The 20062-nt window shown below is 39.2% G+C and overlaps 1 protein-coding gene and 1 non-coding gene across 2 annotated transcripts; both read left to right on the forward strand.

Moving 5' to 3' along the window:
- Nucleotides 1–9631: 9631 nt before the first annotated feature.
- Nucleotides 9632–12945, forward strand: LOC138905712 (uncharacterized). The gene is made up of 5 exons (XM_070194232.1): nucleotides 9632–10495; nucleotides 11353–11490; nucleotides 11614–12155; nucleotides 12528–12642; nucleotides 12748–12945. Exons 1-5 carry the CDS (start codon nucleotides 9632–9634, stop codon nucleotides 12943–12945), a joined length of 1857 nt encoding a protein of 618 aa, XP_070050333.1.
- Nucleotides 12946–18720: 5775 nt separating this feature from the next.
- Nucleotides 18721–18827, forward strand: LOC117273873 (small nucleolar RNA R71). The gene has a single exon (XR_004503892.1). It is a non-coding gene; the product is annotated as a small nucleolar RNA R71 (small nucleolar RNA).
- The last annotated feature ends 1235 nt before the right edge of the window (nucleotides 18828–20062 follow it).

Raw genomic sequence — 20062 nt, forward strand, 5'->3', positions numbered from 1 at the left:
TTTTCTATTTGATAAAACTTTAAAAAAACATTTTAATTATTACTCGTTTGCTAGTTTAGTAAAAAATCCTTAGTAGTTTAATTAGCAAATATTAATACACACTTTTGTTTGGAAGTTAAATTTAGTTATTTTGAGTTGCTCTCTTAAGTATTTTCCTTAACACCCAATCTAAACTCCTTGTGAATTTAACTCTGACTCGTGTTGGGTTTTATTATTGTAATAGCCGTTTCATATTCCTTAATTGGGTTGTGAATTGGACGTGATCAATTTTTGGCGCCGTTGTTGGGGAGTTTACGGTGTTAGCTATATACTTGAGTTTGTTTCTTGAGTATCTTCTTTTACTTTCGTGATTCTTACTTGTTGAACTGACTTTAGGTTTCAAATTGCGAATAATGAACTTGAAAACATACCATTGAGAGAGGTGAATGGCGAAGAGGAACAAATTGATGAAATGCCACAAGTTCCACAACAAAGACATTGAGGCCGTGGGAAACAAGACAATGTGCCTCCACCTCCCCCGCCGCCATCACCACCACAACCATAAGCGGCGCAACACCGGATTTTTCCCAATGAAGGATATGTAAGTGCTATTGTCCCCCTTGTATTAGGCAGGCAACTTTCAAATTACTAATGTATTGCTCACTTTGCTCGAGTAACGAGGTTATTGCACCAGGGCGTCGACTCAAAATACTTACAAGTAGTTGAAAGATTTTGTGGATACTTGTTGGGAAATCAAACAAACAAATATTTCAGAAGATGCATTGCGGTTAAAGATTTTTCCCTTCTCACTAAGGAATAAGGCTTTGGATTAGTTGTAGCGCTTGCCTAATAATTCTATTCACGCATGGGATAAGTTGCCATTTCAAAGTTCTTCTCTCCAGGGTGTATGACAACTCTACGGGATGAAATATTGGCTTTAAAGTAAGAGCACAATGAAACTTTGCATGAGATTTGGGAGCAGTATCGGACTATGGTGAAGGAGTTCCCGAATAATGATATGACCGACGAATCAATGTGTGGTCAATTGATTGGCCGGAGGCAATTTCATGACAATACCTTATGTGGAGGCATGTGAGATTCTTGATGAGATGGCAGAAACCTCTTCGGCTTGGAAATCCCGAGCCAATGTTCCCCAAGGTGATCCTAACATGATTCACCTTTTTAAAGAATTGTAAAACTATGGGCAAGCTATTGCCGAATTGACCACAACCATAACTCAACTCACTAATGCGCAACTTCATCAAACTCAAGATCCTAAGAAAGTTCATGCTTTGGAGGGGGTGAGTATTTTAACTAACAAGAAGCGGACTAAAGGTCCCAATTTTAACCCCGAGTGGAGACTTATTCACAAGATGATGGTAGTTATGATCAAGATGACTCCTATCAATAGCAAGAAGAAGAGGTACAATTTGTGAACAATCACCAAAGGCAACAAAGTAATTTTGAAGGCTCCAATGAATCTTGAGAATTGCACTCACCTTGGAGTTTAATCCATTGCCACCCCACCATCAACATGAATGTTTTTGTTCTTGTTCTACTTTACCGGTTATTTATTTCTCTTGTTTGACTAACGTGCAAGTAGATTCTACATTAGCGGTTTAACAAAGGAGAAAGAAAGCTATTAGATAGACTTTGGTGGATATTTGGGGTATAAGTCCTGCATTTTGCATGCATCAGATCAAGTTGGAAGATGGTGCTAAATCATCTATTGAACAACAAAGAAAACTCAATAAGGCTATACACGAGGTGGTAAAAAAGAAGATTATCAAGTAGTTGGTTGCTTGGGTTGTCTACCCTATTTCTGATAGTTCATGGACTAGTTCGGTTCAATGTGTTGCATAAAAGGGGGCATGGCAGTTGTTACCAATGATAATGATGAGTTGATACCTACAAGAATAGTCACCAGTTGGAGAGTTTGTATGGATTATCATAAGCTTAACAAAGTCAAAAGGAAGGACCATTTTCCTCTCCCTTTCATGGATCAAATGCTTGATAGATTGGCCGTTTGTGCTTTCTTGATGGTTACTCGGGATATAACCAATTTCTTATTGCACCGGATGACCAAGAGAAAACCACATTTATATGCTCATATGGTACCTTTTCTTTCAAACTGATTCCCTTTGGATTATGAAATGCACCGCCGACTTTTCAGCTGTGTATGATGGATGTCTTCATGCACAAGGTGGAAGACTAACTTGAGGTCTTCATGGATGACTTTTCGGTAGTTAGGGATTCATTTGATGATTTTCTTTCTAATTTGGACAAAGTGTTGGCTAGTTTGTGGAAACAAATTTAGTACTCAATTGGGAGAATTATCATTTCATGGTCGAGGAAGGCATTGTTGTTAGCCATAAGATTTCAAAGAATGGTAATGAAGTGGATAAGGCGAAGATTGAAATTATTTCTAAGATTCCACCCCTACCTCGGTGAAGGGTGTGAGGAGTTTCTTGGGCCATCAGGATTCTATCGGAGATTCATCAAAGACTTTTCTAAAGTAGTGAACCCTTTTTACAAACTCCTTGAGAAGGAGGCCAAGTTTCATTTCAATGATGATTGTACGTGAGCCTTTGAACAATTGAAGCTCAAGTTGACAACTACTCCTATAGTTACATCTCCAAATTGGAGTTTGCCATTTGAGCTTATGTGCGATGCAAGTGATGTAGCAGTTGGGGCTGTTTTGGGGAAACATATCAATAAAGTTTTCCACCCGGTCTACTATGCTAGTAAGACCATGAATAGTGCCTAAGTCAACTACATCATTACAAAGAAAGAGCTTTATCACGTCCAATTCACACCCAATTAACGAGTATGAAATGATCGTTGCAATTATAAGAGCCCAAAACAAGTCGGGGTCAAATTCACAGGGAGTTTAGATCGATGCTAAGGTAAACACTTAAGAAAAAAACTTGAAAAAAGTATATTTATCTTTCAAATAACAGTGAAAAATTATTATCTAAGTTGACTTGTAAGAAATTAAACTAAGTAGTAGCAACTAGTGAAGGAAATCTTTTTGGTATTTATATCACACAAGAGAAAAGCCTAGGGATGTAACCTTTACCTAGGTGTAAACCTAATGGGTAGACTAAATCCATGCTTGTTTGGTAGACCGGGGTGTGTTATGATACTCAATTCTCTAGTGCCCACTCCATACCTCTCGGTAAAAGAGTAGATATGCCCTAATTGGATTTCTCAATACCAGATGGGTAGAAATCTAAATAATTGACATAAGTCCAAGTGAGATTATCCTTATCTCTAGTTCAGATCCTTTAATCAAACTAATCAAAACCTCAACTAGTTCAATTTCTTGTTAGCCAATCGCAGGTACGATGGACTCTCCGTAGAAGCGGACTCGCACGAGTGAAGGCAGGACTGCAGAAGCGGTCCTGCAGGTGCACAAGCTTAGATGTTCCTAAGTGGAATCCGCAGGTGCGGAAATTTAACCGCAGAAGCGGCGTTGCAAAATCGACCAATTTTCCGCTGAAGCAGAAATCACTGGGCAGAAATAGAGAAATCGAGGGTTTTGTTTCATTATCCATATTTTGAGTTAGAGATCCCGATATTGGAAGAGATTTTCAAGGATTGTATCGAGGTAAGTGTCTTTGACTCAGATTCGCTTATTATTCATCATTCCATAATAGTTTTTATCATTTAATTAATATTTTGAGTGGGTAAAATTGAGGATTTTTGTGAAAACTTTCAAAACTATAAATTAAGGGTTTGAAGGTTGATATGAGGTCGGAATTGGATAATTTTAGTATGGTTGGACTCGTATCGAAATGGGTGTTCAGATTTTATAAGTTTGGTCAGGTTCCAAGGTGCGGGTCCAGGATTGACATTTTGAGTTGTCTTTTTGATTTTCTTTAAAGATTGCAACTTTATTATACGAAATCGTTTCTTATGGTTTGAATTTATGGTATTAAGTTATTCTGGCTAGATTCGAGCCATCCAGAGTTGGATATTCATGGTAAAGGCTTACTAGTGGGTTGTTTTAACTTGTTTGAGGTAAGTATCTAAACTAACTTTGTGGGGGGAGGGGGGGAGGGGACTACCCCTTAGGATTTGGGTTGATGGTACTATTTGTGTTATGTGGAAGACGTGTACGCGTGGTAGTAAGTGTGTACACAGGCTATACGTGGTATTTGACTTACCTATGTTATTTAGACTCTTTCCATGTCTCTAATTAAATTGTCAAAACATGATATATTTTCCATTGTTAATTTACTCCTACATGTATTAGTATACTCTTTACATGCTTTATACGCATGTTGTAGTTGTTGTGGAAACATTGGTATTATTGATTTTGGCAAGTTGTGGCTTATGGACACTTGTGATGTGAGTTATTATTGTATTTTGATAATTATACGCATGCGGTAGTATAAGGATAGGGGCTGATACGCATGCAGTGAGATAAGGTGGGATTGATACGCATGTTACTATTAAGGGAATTACTTGAAGCCACACGGTGAGATAAGGTGGGCTGTGTATCTATTTCAGGAAATGCGTGTATCTATTTTAGGAAAAAAAATTTCAAAACTAAAATGTAAGGCTCACGTTGTCACGACCCAAAACCCACTATAGGCTGTGATGGCTCCCAACGTCGCCGTTAGGCAAGCCAACGGTGAACTATCACATTAATTGTTCATTTTATTACTTTAGAAATCATAAATTTTATTAAGGAAGGAAATTTACACTTTTAAATCCACGGGAATGTACATAAGTAGTAGTTTATAAAAAAAAATGAAAGGCGATAATAATATATAAATCCATAAGCAACAACTAGCATATCCCAAAATGTAGTGTCACAAGTGTATGAGCATTTACTAAGGAATACAATAATAATACAACATCTGTCCGAAATGTAAATAAGACAGGATAAAATAAACAGTACGATAAAGACTCTGTAGGCTGCGATGCGTAGCCTGGAAAGCATCTCGCCATAAAGTCTCTTCAGCAGCTGCGCCTACGCGCCAAGAAGACCACCAGATGAACATGTCGGATCCTACACATTTAGTGCAGAAGTACAGCATGAGTACGTAAATCAACGCGTACCTAGTAAGTATCTAGCCTAATCCCGGAGAAATAGTGACGAGGGGTCGACATCGACACTTACTAGAGGTCCAATAAAGCAATATAATAAATCATAAGCAGATATGAAGCACACAACAATAATGGGGAAAATATGTAAGTTACATAATCTTCCAAATATTTCCTTTAATGGTATGAATTTCTCAGTCTTGTATTCTACCTCAAGAGCTCATATGTATCAAGTGCAAGTATCAAACGGATAAGGAATACCATATAAAATGCCAGACATCAGTGGAAGGATAATCTCGTGAATATTCTACTGCCAGCGATATAACATACGATATTTGCCGAGTTCGTTCGGCCCGATCCAGAATAATGTGTACATTGCCGAGGGTCGAGTGACACTAACCATAGATGCATCTATTATACTGCCGAGGCGTTCTGTCCACAAGAAAGGAAGGAACTTATCTGGAATTACGAGACACGTGCTTACAATACAGTACATGAGCATAAAATGAATATAACCTTTACTGTTACTCAAATAATTTTCCAACAACTCAAGGTGATAAGGCTCGGCCTATCATATATATATATATATATATATATATATATATATATATGTATATATATATAACCTTTACTGTTACTCAAATAATTTGCCAACAACTCAAGGTGATAAGGCTCGGCCTATCATATATATATATATATATATATATATATATATATATATATATATATATATATATATATATATATCCAAATCAATTTCAATTATAAATTTCAATTAATTAAGCCAACAGAGTAAGTTCAAGTAATTAACATATTACATGATAAAGTCCTAAGTCTACCTGGACATAAACATGCTTTAGCTACGCATGGACTCTCATCACCTCGTGCGTACGTAGCACCCACAACTAGTAGCACATAACAAATATAATACCTAGGGGGTAGTTTCCCTCTCACAAGGTTAGACATGAGACTTACCTCGCTCCGAAGTTCCACGACCGGCTCCAATGCCTCTCTAACTCTAAACCAATGCCCATCGATCTAAAACTAGTCAAACAAGGTGCAAATCAATCAAAATATACTCCAATGCGAATAATTTATGAATTTATAATAATTCTCAACTCCGCTCGAAAAGTCAACAAAATCAACCCTCGGGCCCTCGGGACGGATTCTAAAAATTTTGGAAGATAAAATTTACCCATAACATTACGAACTCAAATACATGATTTATTCCCCATTCCATGTCCAATTTTATGGTCAAAATCCAAAAATACCAATTTCTAGGTTTCTTTCAAAATCCCACAATTTATACTAATTTTCATGTTTAAATCCACATATAATCCATCTATTTCACTAACATTATGTGAGAATTACTTACCTTGCAATAGATGATGAAAATCTCCCCTTGAAGAGCTCCAAAACTTGCCCAAGCCATGTGAGAAGTATAAGAAATGAACCAAAACCCGCAATAAAACAAGTCTGCCCACGGAAAATGCTTGCCACTGCCCAAAAACCATCTTCGCGTTCGCGGCCTGGACATTGCGTTCGCGATGCATCACTGCCAAACCAACCTACGCGTTAGCATACCTATCTTCGCATTTGCTTTGGCAATCAGCTGCCCCTCCAATTTCCTTCTTCACGATCGCGAGACAATCTTCGCGATCGTGAAACACACCAACACACCAACAATAATAAATCATCCAAACTTGGTCCGAAACCATCCCGGAACACACCCGAGCCCCCCCGAACCCCGTCCAATCACACCAACAAGTCTCAATACATTATACAAACTTACTCGAGGCCTCAAATCACACCAAATGACATCATAACTATGAATCGATGATCGAAACCTTCTTTAAACTTTCAAACTTCCAAACTTCGACGAACGCGTCCGAACCATATCAAAACATTCCAGAATGATGCCAAACTTTGCATACAAGCCATACATCATGATACAAATCTATTCCAAGGCTCGGAATCCCAAACAGACATCGACAACATCAAAACTCACTTCAAATAAAACTTAAGAAATCTTTGAACTTTAAAAATGCCAACTTTCCATAATAAGAGCCGAAATGCTCCTGGGCCACCCGATACTCGACCCGAACATACTCTCAAGTCCGAAATCATCATACAAACCTATTTAAACCTTCAAATCCTAATTTCGAGGTCATTTACTCAAAAGTCAAACCTTAGTTAACTCTTCCAACTTAAAGCTTCCGAAATAAGAATATTCCATTCGAATCAAGTCCGAACTTCCCAAAATACAATTTCGACTACGCGTACAAGTCATAATACATGATGTGAGGCTACTCAAGCCTCAAACCTCCGTACGACATGCTAAATCTCAAAACGACCGATCGAATCGTTACACACGCGGTGATATAAGAAAAGATTGTGATTGAAATTGTGAAATGTGGAAACGCGGCGGCACCTCGGTTGTGATTCTTGTTGCACCTCTTATGTTAAAAGGCTAGTTGGTTGAGTAGTTCTTGTTGTTTCATCATTGTTGTACTTGTAATTATCCTTACTTGTCTTCTTACTGTTTTTCTCATGTGTTCACTCCTTGTTGCCTTTACTGTTTATATTTCCGTGGTTAGTCTCCATTATTGAACTGCTTACTTGTCATTTACTTTCTCGCCTTTCATTATTAGACCATGCTATACCCTGTTTAGTTTATTTATTCTAATAGGTGTCTTGACCTAGTCTCATCACTACTTTATCGAGGTTAGGATTGATACTTACTGGGTACCATTGTGGTGTACTCTTACTACACTTTTGCACATTTTTGTATAGATCTAGGTATATCTGCTCATGCCGGATGCCAGTGATTGATTGCTACTTTTGGAGACTTCAAGGTATACCTGCTCGACGTCCACAGGCCTCAGAGTCACCTTTTTCTATTTCTTATTACTATTTATCCTTTATTCAGACAGTGATCTATGTTGAGATCTTTGTATTTTCTGTAGAGCTTATGACTCAGTCTCACCGGGTTTTGGGAAATGTTCAATTGTAGTTCAGTATTGAGATCAATCTGAGGCTTATTAGTTTATATCATGTTTTCAGTCTTTATTTCTGTCATATTTTCTTGTCTGTTGGGCTTACCTGGTCTTAGAGACTAGGTTCTATCATGACATTCTAAGGCAAGAAATTGGGTTATGACAAGTGGGTATTAGAGGTATAAGATCATAGGTGTTACGAGTCATAAGCAAGTTTAGTAGAATTTTTTGGATCGGTACGGCGACATCTGTACTTATCTTCGAGAGACTAAAAAACTGTTAGGAAATTTCCACTTCTTTGATTCCTTATTGTGCAAATTTGTTGACTTCAAATCTAAATCTTTGTATTTCTAATCTCTCATAGATGGTGAGGCAGACACCAACACCCCTACTAAAGTCGCGCGATGCCGTGGCCAGGGCTAGGGCCAGGGTAGAGGTCGAGGAGGAGCATGTGGTGAAGCCAAAGCACCTACCCGAGTAGCTACTGAGGAGCCACAAATAGCTGTTGTTGGGGGATAGGTACCCGAGGCACCTGTTGTCACCCCTGCGCTTCAGGAGACCCTAGAAGAGTTCTTGAGCATGTTCGACACTCTAGCTCAGGCGGGGTTAATTCTATTTGCACCAGCCACATCTTAGGCTGGGGGAGGTGCATAGACTCCTACGGCCCGTACTCTAGAGTAGCGGGTCCATGTTGATCCGGTCCTAGATGTTATGCCAGTGCAACCAATTATTCTGGTTCAACCTAAGATCAGGCCAGAAACATCTAAGGAGGAGTAGACGAGACTTAAGAGGTTCAAGAAGTATTATCCTCCTACTTTTAATGGCGCAACTACCGAGGATATACAAGGTTTTCTAGAGAAGTGCCACTGTATTCTACGCACCATGGGTATTGTGGAGGTGAGTGGAGTAGCTTTTACCATATTCCAGCTGTAAGGAACATCATATCAGTGGTGGCAGGCTTACGAGAAGGGTAGACCAGCCGATGCAGCCCACTCACTTAAGCTTAGTTTTCAGAGATATTCTTCAGAGAGTTTGTTCCCTAGACCCTTCGGGATGCATAGCGCATAGAGTTCGAGAAGTTATATTAGGGGACTATGACAATGTCAGAGTATGCTATCAGATTTAGTGAGTTGTCCCGACATGCACCTATCTTGGTTTCTACAGTCAGAGAGTGAGTTCGCATATTCATTCGAAGGGACCAACTATGGTATTAGATTTAGCATGGCTCGAGAGTAGGAGACAGATACTCCATATCAGCAGGTGGTAGAGATCACACGGAGGCTGAAGGGTATGCAGGGTCATGATAGGGAGGACAAATGGCCTCAAGTTTTTGAGGATATAGTGGTGCTCGCGCTCTAGTTACAGCCTGTCATGGCAGGAAACTATGTGAGTCGCCAAGTTCATTAAGCACTTCCAGCTTCTGAGGTCTTGGGTTTCCTATTTTGCACAGCCACTATCTAGTGCACCTCCTGCATAGGGTGCCTTCAGTGGTCAGTCCATTCGACTAGGACATGGTCAGTTTTAATAGCCACACCCACTGAGAGCTTTCTTTTAAGTGTGGTGATACCAAACATATGGTAAGGGACTGCCCTAGACTTAGGATGGGTGCACCTCCAAAGACTACACAGACTCCATGGATTCCACAGGGTCCAGAGGGTTCGCAGGACATAGTTATTGCTTCTGTTGCCACGCTACCTACACTATCAGCTAGGGGTGGAGATCAGGTAGGTAGAGGTTGTCCTAGAGGGAGAAACCATGCTCGATTCTATACTTTTTCGGGTAGGACTAAGAATGCTGCTTCAGATGCTGTCATAGCAAGTATTGTTTCGGTCTGTCATAGGGATGCTTCAATTTTATTTGATCTAGGCTCTACTTACTCATATGTGCCATCTTACTTTGCTCCGTATCTGGATATCCCATGTTATTCTTTGAATGCTCATGTATATGTGTCCATGCCTGCGGGAGATTTTATTATTCTGGATCGAATTTACTGGTCATGTTTAGTTATCATTAGTAGTTTTGAGACCATAGTTTATATATTGTTACTTAGTATGGTAGACTTTGATGTGATCTTGGGCATGAACTGGTTGTCGCCCTATCATGTCATTCTGGATTGTCACGCCAAGACTTTGACATTGTCTATGCTAAGTTTTCCACGGTTGGAGTGGAGGGGTACATTGGATTATATTCCTAGTAGGGTTGTGTCCTTACTTAAGGCACAACAGATGGTTGAGAAGGGGTGTGAGGCATATCTAGCCTTAGTGAGGGATGTTAGTGCTGATACTCCTACAATTGAGTCAGTTTCGATAGTGAGAGATTTCCCTAATATGTTTCCAGCAGACCTACCGGGCATGCCGCCCGATAGAGATATTGATTTTGGTATTAACCCGGTAATGAGCACTCAACCCATTTCTATTCCATCGTATTGTATGGCACCAATGGAGTTGAAGGAATTAAAGGAAAAGGTGTAGGAGTTACTTGATAAAGGTTTCATCTGGCCGAGTATTTTGTCGTGGGGTGCTCCAGTTCTGTATGTGAAGAAGAATGATGGTTCTATGTAGATGTGTATTGATTATATATAGCTGAACAAGGTTATAGTAAAGAACACGTACCCATTATCGTGCATTGATGACTTATTTGACCAGCTTCAAGGTGCCAGAGTGTTCTCAAAGATTGATTTGAGGTCAGGGTATCATCAGCTGAAGATTTGGGATTTGAACATTCTGAAGACTGCTTTCAAGACTCGGTATAGTCACTACGAGTTTCCAGTGATGTCATTTGGGATGACTAACACCCCAACAACATTCATGCACCTGATGAACACTGTATTCCAGCCATATCTTGATTCTCTTGTCATCGTATTCATTGACGACATCTTGGTGTATTCCCACAGCCGGGAAGATCATGAGTAGCATTTGAGGATCGTGCTTACGACCTTAAGAGAGAATAAGTTATATGCAAAATTCTCAAAGAGTGAGTTCTGGCTTGATTCAGTGGCATTTTTCGGTCATATGGTGTCGAGCGAGGGGATTAAGGTAGATCCGAAGAAGATTGAGGTAGGTCAGAGGTGGCCTGGACCATCTTTAGCTACTGATATTCAGAGTTTCCTTGGTTTGGCCGTATATTATTGCCACTTTGTAGAGGGATTCTCGTCCATTACTACACCTTTGACCAGATTGACCTAGAAGGGTGTTCTATTTAGGTAGTCCGACGAGTATGAGGAGAGCTTTCAGAAGCTCAAGACTACTTTGACCATATCTCTCATCCTGGTTTTGCCTTCACCATCGGTAAGCAGATTGGTATTGGGTGTGTCTTGATGTAGGAGGGTAGGGTGATTTCTTATGCTTCGCGCCAGTTGAAGCCCCATGAGAAGAACTACCATATTCATGATCTAGAGTTGGCAGCTATAGTAGACACATTGAAGATTTGGAGGAATTATCACTATGGTGTGTCTTGCGAGGTATTCACAATTCATCGGAGTCTGCAACACTTGTTCAAGCAAAAGGACCTAAACTTGAGGCAGTAGAGGTAGTTAGAGCTGTTAAAAGACTATGATATCACTATTCTTTATCATCCCGAGAAGGCCAATGTGGTGGCCGATGCCTTGAGTAGGAAGGCGAATAGTAGGGGTAGCCTTGCATATATTTTAGTTGGTGAGAGGCCATTACCGTTGGATGTTCAGGCATTGGCCAATCAATTTGTGAGATTGGATATTTTGGAGCCCAATCGAGTTCTTGCCTACGTGGTTTCTCAGTCTTCTTTATATGAGCTCATCAGAGAGTGTCTATATGACGACCCCCATTTGCTTGTACTTAAGGAAATGGTATATCACGATGATGCCAAGGAGGTTTCTATTGGAGATGGCAGGGTATTGCGGATGCATTGGTGGTTATGTATGCCTAATGTGAAAGGGTTGTGTGAGTTGAATCTCGAGGAGGCCCACAGTTCGCAGTACACCATTCATTCTGGTGCCGCTAAGATGTATCAGGATTTTAGGCAACATTATTGGTGGAGGAGAATGAATAAAGATATAATGGAGTATGTGGCTCGGTGCTTGAATTGCCAACAGGTGAAGTACAAGCATCAGAGACCAGGCGATTTTCTCCAAAGACTTGAGATTCCCAAGTGAAAGTGGGAGCGTGTTACCATGGATTTAGTTGTTGGGCTCCCACAGACTTTGAAGAAGTTTGACACAGTTTGGGCTATTGTGGATAGACTAACCAAGTCTGCACATTTCATTCCAGTTGTGACTACCTATTATTTAGGGCAACTTGCTCAGATCTATATCTGCGAGATTGTCCGTATTCATGGCATGGCGATGTCCATTATCTTTAATCGAGGCACACAGTTCACATCGCATTTCTGGAGAGCTATATAACATACGTTAGGCACACGGGTCAAGTTGAGTACAACATTTCACCCCGAGATGGACGGGTAGACTGAGCGCACCATTCATATCTTAGAAGATATGCTACATGCCTGTGTTATGGATTTCAGGGGTTCTTGGGATCAGTTCTTGCCGCTTGCAAAGTTTGACTATAATAATAACTACCAATCGAGTATTCAGATGGCTCCTTATGAGGCCCTATATGGGAGACAATGCCTTTCTCCAGTTGGTTGGTTTGAGCAGTGAGAGGCTAGGTTATTAGGCACTGATTTGGTTCGGGATGCCTTGGAGAAAGTCAAGTTGATTCAAGACCGACTTCGTATATCACAGTCTAGACAGAAGAGTTATGCTGATCGGAAGGCTCGTAATATTGCATTTATTGTAGGAGAGAGGCTTTTGCTGCGGGTTTCACCCATGAAGTGTGTGATGAGGTTCGGGAAAAAGGACAAGTTGAGCCCTAGGTATATTGGTCCTTTTGAGATCCTTGAGAGTGGGGAAGGTGGCCTACAAGCTTGCACTGCAACCTAGCTTATTTGTAGTTCACTCTGTGTTCCATGTTTCCATGCTCCAGAATATTATAGGGATCCGTCCCATGTATTTGGACAAGGATTTGACTTATGTTGAGGAGCCGGTGGCCATCTTGGACAGGCATGTCCGAATTGAGGTCAAATAACATTGCTTTAGTGAAGGTTCAATAGAGGGGTCAACCAGTCGAGGAGGCGACTTGGGAGACCGAGCATGATATAAGTTGCCTTTATCCTCACCTTTTCAGCACTTTAGATATGTCTCTATACTCGTTCGAGGATGAGCGTTTATTTTAAGAGGGGGAGGATATAACGACCCAGATGGTCATTTTAAGTATTTTAGCTTCATTCCCCTATTTATTGCCTCTTATAAGTTTAATTGTGGTTATGTGACTTGTCGGTGTAGTTGGTTTGGTTTTGAATAAGTTGCACTGTGAATTGGGACACTTAGTCCCAACGTTGGAAGCTTAAGTTAAAAGAGTTGACCAAAGTTTGACTTTTATGTAGACGACTCCGAAATAAAATTTTGATGGTTCTAGTAGTTTCGTATGGTGATTTTGGACTTAGGAGTATGAGTGTATATTGATTTGGAGGTCTGTAGGTTGGTTTGAGGCTTTTTGGCGAAAGATGGAAAGTTGAAGATTTGGAAGGTTGAGAGGGTTGACCGAGAGTTGACCTTATTGATATCCGGCTCAGATGGTGATTATGGGAGTTGATATAGGTTCGTTGTGTCATTTGGAACTTGCATGCAAAATTTGAACTCATTCGAAATTGGTTTGGTATGATTCGACATTAGTTTTAGAAGTTGAATGTTCATTGATTCAATATGCTTTAAATGGGGTGCGATTCGTAGATTTGATGTTGTTTGATGTGATTTTGGGCCTCGAGTAGGTTTATTATGTGTTTTGGGACTTGTTAACGAGTGCAAAACACAACACGAAATTGATGCTCGTTAGCCAAAGATAGTATAGTTCAATTATCGTCTCCACATAGGTTGAATTTAAACAATGTTCAAGTAATTTCTAGCTTAACGCTATTCAGGATGATTAACGCTTTGAATGGAATGCTTAATAACAAAAAAATAACTAAGAAAACTAAAACAAATAACAGTCGATCACATAAAGACAAGAGTTGAGCAATACTGAAATAATCAATAGGAGAAATAAGGGCCGTGATAGGATATGTGCAAAATAGCTATTTGGGATCCAACTCTAGTTCCATCCACTCTAATATTCTAATGATTCTCACGAATTCACTAGATGATTAGTTCAAACGTGTAGCCAAGATTCCTCTCTCGATTAAATCTTAACTCTACGAAGTGAACTAATATAAGCACTGTAAAAATATGCAAGCATGCGTTAATGGATTAATCTTTAGGAAAATGTCTTTCAAATATTCTCCTAACTTAATTTGATCAACAATTCAACAAGCTCTTTCGATTACTTAATAGAATAACTAAATTAAATCAAATAAAATAATACAAAGATAATCACCAAAATATTCTTCTTTCGATTAAATAAATTGGTGAATAAAGTTACAAATAATTTAAAGCTCCGTAAACGATTTCAAGCAAACAACTAGAGTTAAAATCTACAAATATCCATCAAAACACCATATCTGTCAAACCCTAAGGGAAACTACTCTATAATCGTTGAGAAAGTCATCACAATTAGAATTAAAGAGTAAGAAAATATCAATTTAACGTTACAATCCAAACTCCCGTATTCAATTGATGGAAAGATGGTAAAATCTCATGTCTTGTAGCCTCAAATACTCTCCAAAATCTTCTAAGGTCAAAAGACCCCTAAAAAATGTATTTTAGGTGTATTTATACCATGTAGGAGCGGGTCCGGATAAAACTACCCTTTCCAAGCCGAAACAGAAAAATAGTCTATAAAAATTCCATAGGGGGGGCGCACGGTGCACCGCCCCATGCGGTGTGCCAGTGGAGAAGTTCAGAGAGCAATTTCAGACGGACAATAGTAGAATACACTGCCGCGCCACCCCATGCGGTGCGACTATGTAAATTCTCCAGAGTAAATTGTTTTCTTCAATTTTTGATATCCAGACTCGGCCCTCGATCCCGAAATATGATTGCGGTTTAATTCTTTAGGCTTTTACTTAGGCTTCAAAGCTCTAACTTGTTCGATTTAACTCCAAATTGTCTAAATAACTCAGAATCATTTCATGCAAGGCATAAAACACATAATACGTGTAAATTAATATCATGTAAGCTCAAACACACGTAAAGTGCAGTAATTGGAGTGCAAATTATGACTAAAATACTGGTTTCTAGCCTACCATCAACACCCCACACTCAAACCATTGTTCGTCCTCGAGCAATGAAACTACACTTCATAAATATACGACCTTTTTATCAGACAACTTCCCTAATGTATCATGCCAAGAATATCTAAAGAAGACTAAGAACCCTATCATAACATCCTAGCCTCAAAACTCGACTCAACAGTACCATGCATTTTCTGCAAAAACCTGCTCACTTACTCTAACACAGAGACCAAAGACATTACTTTTCCTTCACAAGTCATGTGCCCTCAGACAATCAATATATAGTAGTTCTACACACAATATAGTTCAAGAATAATTAGGAACTCAAGATAGAAAGAATTAAGTCACTGTTAGAAATAAAATTCATGTGCCACAGAAAACTTACCATAGGCTTGCACGTAGAATAATATTCAACTAATTTAAGCTCATTCAGTCAAGGAACTAGTAGGACTTTAATTGGTTGCAATGTAGGGTGCGGGACGAGCATGATACATTTGGATATAGTGACTATACCTCCCTAAATACTTTAATACATATACATTAACAATTTAAATCCCAAAATTGTGTTGAACCAAACCCCAACCTTTACAACATAATAACACCCAACTCCCATTTTCTTTAAGCACAAATATAGCACGAGCTACCATTAGCAAGGAATATGTTTTCTCACAAACTACATACAAACACAAGACTTTTTTTTTCTTCTTATCTTCTGATCTTTTTTCTTTCAAGCAATTCTCTTTTTTTTTTTTTCCATTTGCTAATTTCCTACATGTGGCTTCCACAATTGATTTCAAACAGTGCACCTTTCTCCTTTTTCAATAGTTCCACTAAAAAACCCAACCATACCTTTACTTAGCTTTGAACAAGCTCATAAAAATTTCAAGTGCTCAAGAGAGGTAACATGATCAAACAGGTAGTCAATTCAAACAAAATGGATCAGGTTTGTAGTGTGGTTCCCAAAGAAATAAGATTACATGCTCAAAGGGGCTAACTAGAATACACAACAATCAGGCGGGTCATAAACATATAATTGGCTCAACAAAGAAATGCCTATATCACTTCCTAGTCTAAACAAAACTACCTTTTTTTTTGCAAGCATACAAGGAAAGTTCTAGACATCAACTGATATGCACAGAATATCAACAAAATCCTCATACACACATTGGCACATAATTCATTTAAGACCGGATCCATCCTGACTCTCTGGTCAAAGAAGTGAAGCGACATCAAAATCAAATAATTTTAGGCACTTATCCATGAGTCAAGAACTCAACCTAAGCGTCACGACTAAGGCACTCACTGCTCTCAAGGCACAACAAAGTCAAGAATAATTATCTCCATTTACCACTAGAGCACAAGACTTTCCTATTCCTAATAAAAGAAAAACTAACTACACCCGGTTCAAGCAAAACCTTTGGAAAAGAACCGCGATACAAAGAAAAACCAAGGAAAAATTGTTACAATATCTAAGAAAGTAAAACAAAGATGAAAGATAAATTCTTTTCTTCGACTTTGATCACTCAAGAAGACAGGCGGGGAATCCATCGTCAGGACAAGTCAAAAAAATAATTTCAAACAAAACAAAAGGAAAACAAACACACATGTACATATTTACATCTCCCACCCCATACTTTAAATTGTGGCATGTCCCCATGACACACAAATAAAAATCGAGCGGTAAAGTAAACTCCCCTGATTCATCTAGTCTAGGTCTGAATCGAAGTCAGGATCAACTTTGCATGCCCGACCCAGTACACACATCCATGCTGAAAGTTTCTTTTCTGCCTTCTTTGGGTACACCCCATACTTGAATTCAGAGTGTGCAATCAGCTCGTCTCTAGGTGCCCTCACTGCTTTCATCTTGAAGACCACCCTTTTCCCCCACTCTAAGTATGAGCCACCTTTCCTGAATGTCCAGAATAGTTTTGCTAGTAGCTAAGAAGGGTTTCCCTAAAATCAAAGAGACATCCCTATTCTCTTTCATGTTCACCATAATGAAATCCACAGGGAACACAAATTGATCCACCCGAAGTAGCATATCTTCCACTATTCCTTCAATTATGATTGTGGTCTGATCCGCCAGTTGGAAGGACACAAGTATCGATCTGATTTCTCCAATTTTTGCCTCCAATTTTCTGAAAATAGACAAAGGCATAAGATTAATAGAACCACTTGAATCACACAAAGATTTTTCAAACTTAGTACTTCTTTAAGAGCAAGGCATAGTAAACATTCCTGGATCTCCACATTTTAGATAGCTTATTTTGTAGAATGGTACTATAATGCTCTGTGAGCTTGACAACCGATGTCTCTTCCACTTTTCAGTTGTTGGACAATATCTCCTTCAAGAACTTAGCATAGGCTGGCATTTGTGAAAGCACCTCTGTGAATGTTAAATTAATGTGCACTTGCTTGAGAACTTCTAAAAAATGCCCAAATTGTTTGTCCAGCTTCTCTCTTCTTTGCTTATGAGGGAAATGTAAAGCATGCATATATTTACTCTCTTCACTCTCATCATTCATTTAATTCCCATCCTTCTTCTTCATCTGAGCTCTAGTCTTCCCCTTCTTCTTCAGACCATCATCTACCCTCACTTCACCTTCTTGAATGTTGCTATTTTTCTGCTCCTCCATAATCTCTACTTGTCATTCAATTAACTCACCCTTTTGTTCTGCTATGGGGTCCTTCAATACTTGCCCACTTCTGAAAGACACGTATTTATTGTCTCTTTTAGATTTCTTTCAGTATCAGTAGGGAGAGTTCCTGGAACCCTCTCAGATAATAGATTAGCAAGTTTCCCCACTTGTCTTTCCAAATTTTGAATGGATGCGCCCTGTTCTCGAATAGTTGTTCCATGAGTTTCAAGCCTCTCATATTTTTTAATAATAAAGGCCTTCATCAGATCTTCCATGCTAGACTAATTAGACTGTGGAAGCTGGTATTGCTGCCTCTGCTAATTTTGAAAATCTAGAGCTCCCTATCCCTGAGGTCTGGCATTATTCTGTTGCCATGCATTCGCACTACCACCTAGTGAACCCCAAGAAAAACCCGAGTGCATATGCCCTATGAAGTTATAATTATTGCCACTTTGGTAGTTGCCTCTGTCAAAGCTCCCCACAACATTCACCACTTCATCTTAGTCAAGGCCTGACACTCATGTGTTGGATGACCCATTCCGCAAAAGTCATAGACTGGTGATGGATGGCTCTGGACCTTGGCTAAGGTTAACTTTCTTATCTCTCCGGCCATGGTGTCTGGCCGGGCATGCACTGCTGTGTTAGAATATACTTGGTGAACCCCATATGATTTTCTTCTATCATTACTCTGAGCAGGCCATTGGTTAGCATCTTCATAGAGCTCATCAATAATTGCAACAATCTCATCAGGAGTCTTCTTCATTAAAGAACCTCCAACTACAGTGCTCAGAGTTCGTCGTGAGGAAGGTGTCAATCCATCCCAAAAGTCCTGGATTTGCATCCACAATTCGATCCCATTATGCTGACACTTTCTCACTATCTCCTCGAATCTTTCCCAAGCTTCGAATACTGTTTCAGTGTCCTTCTGGCAGAAATTATGGATTTCCCTTCTGAATTTCACTATTTTTGCAGCTGAGAAGTATTTGTAAAGGAACGTTTTAGTCATATCTTCCCATGTCCTGATCGAACCAGCTGGTAAGATTCGAAGCCAGTGCTTCGCGTCATCCTTCAGCGAAACAGGGAATGCCCTTAAGAAGACTGCGTCTTTTGACACTCCATTGTACTGGAAAGTGTTCATGATTTCCTCAAAGTCCATCAAGTGGGTGTTTGAATCTTCATTCACTTTCGCCCTAAAGACACAATTGTTCTGGATAGTTTGAAGTAAGACTTGCTTCATCTCAAAATTATTTGCTGCTATAGGTGGCAGTCTGACACTTGATAGTCCCTTATTGTAGACTAGTCTAGCATAATCACATAATGCTCTTCCAGGTCTTGGAACCATATTTTCGAAGTGGACTTCAACCAGGAGTCGATTTAGATTGAATCTTCAGCCCCCATCATCTTTGATAGTCTCATAAGTAACTCTAAGAGCTGCTTAAGCTACTAACCATGCAACTTGTTCTTTATGTTGTGCTGACTCTATTGAAGGTAAGTCTACCCCATCATCACCATTCTTAGTCATGTATTCTTGGGTTGAAAGTTACCCCAAGAATTTTCCACTGAGTTCTTTCTCTTTCCTCAACTATCGCAGATGATTTTCCACCTCTGGATAGTATAGAATAACTATTTTTGATGAAGATTGAGTCATACACCAGAGAAGTTAAACCTGTTGCCCTACACACAAGAGAAAAACCTGTGAAGAATAAAATAAAATTGGTTCCTGAATTAGCACCAAAAATTAATTTTGAACACTATTGATTGCCATTCCCCGTCAACAGCGACAAAATTTGAAAAGCGCAAAACACAATACCAAATTAATGCTCACTAGCCAAAGATAGTTTAGTTTAATTATCGTCTCCACATGGATTGGATTTAAACAATATTCAAGTAATTTCTAGTTTAACACTATTCATGATGATTAACACTTTGTATGGGATGTTTAATAACTAAAATTAACTAAGAAACTAAAACAAGTAATAGTTGATCACAGAAAGACAAGAGTTAAGCAACACTGAAATAATCAATGGGAGAAATAAGGGCCGTGACAGGATAGGTGCAAGATAGCTATTTGGATCTAACTCTAGTTCAATTCACTCTAATATTCTAATGATTCTCATGAATGGATTAGTCTCCAGGAAAGCGTCTGTCGAATAGTTTTCTAACTTGATTTGATCAACAATTCAACAAGCTGTT

This window comes from Nicotiana tomentosiformis, chromosome 2 (assembly GCF_000390325.3).
Source record: "Nicotiana tomentosiformis chromosome 2, ASM39032v3, whole genome shotgun sequence".
In the NCBI taxonomy this organism is placed as follows: Eukaryota; Viridiplantae; Streptophyta; class Magnoliopsida; order Solanales; family Solanaceae; genus Nicotiana; species Nicotiana tomentosiformis.

What these genes read in the sequence shown, in the direction of transcription:
- LOC138905712 (XM_070194232.1), top strand. Translation starts at nt 9,632, where the DNA reads ATGGGTGCACCTCCAAAGACTACACAGACTCCATGGATTCCACAGGGT. An exon ending in CAAAGACTTGAGATTCCCAA is followed by an intron (nt 12,156 to 12,527) that starts GTGAAAGTGGGA and finishes TATGGATTTCAG; the next exon opens with GGGTTCTTGGGATCAGTTCT. An exon ending in GGAGACAATGCCTTTCTCCA is followed by an intron (nt 12,643 to 12,747) that starts GTTGGTTGGTTT and finishes CGTATATCACAG; the next exon opens with TCTAGACAGAAGAGTTATGC.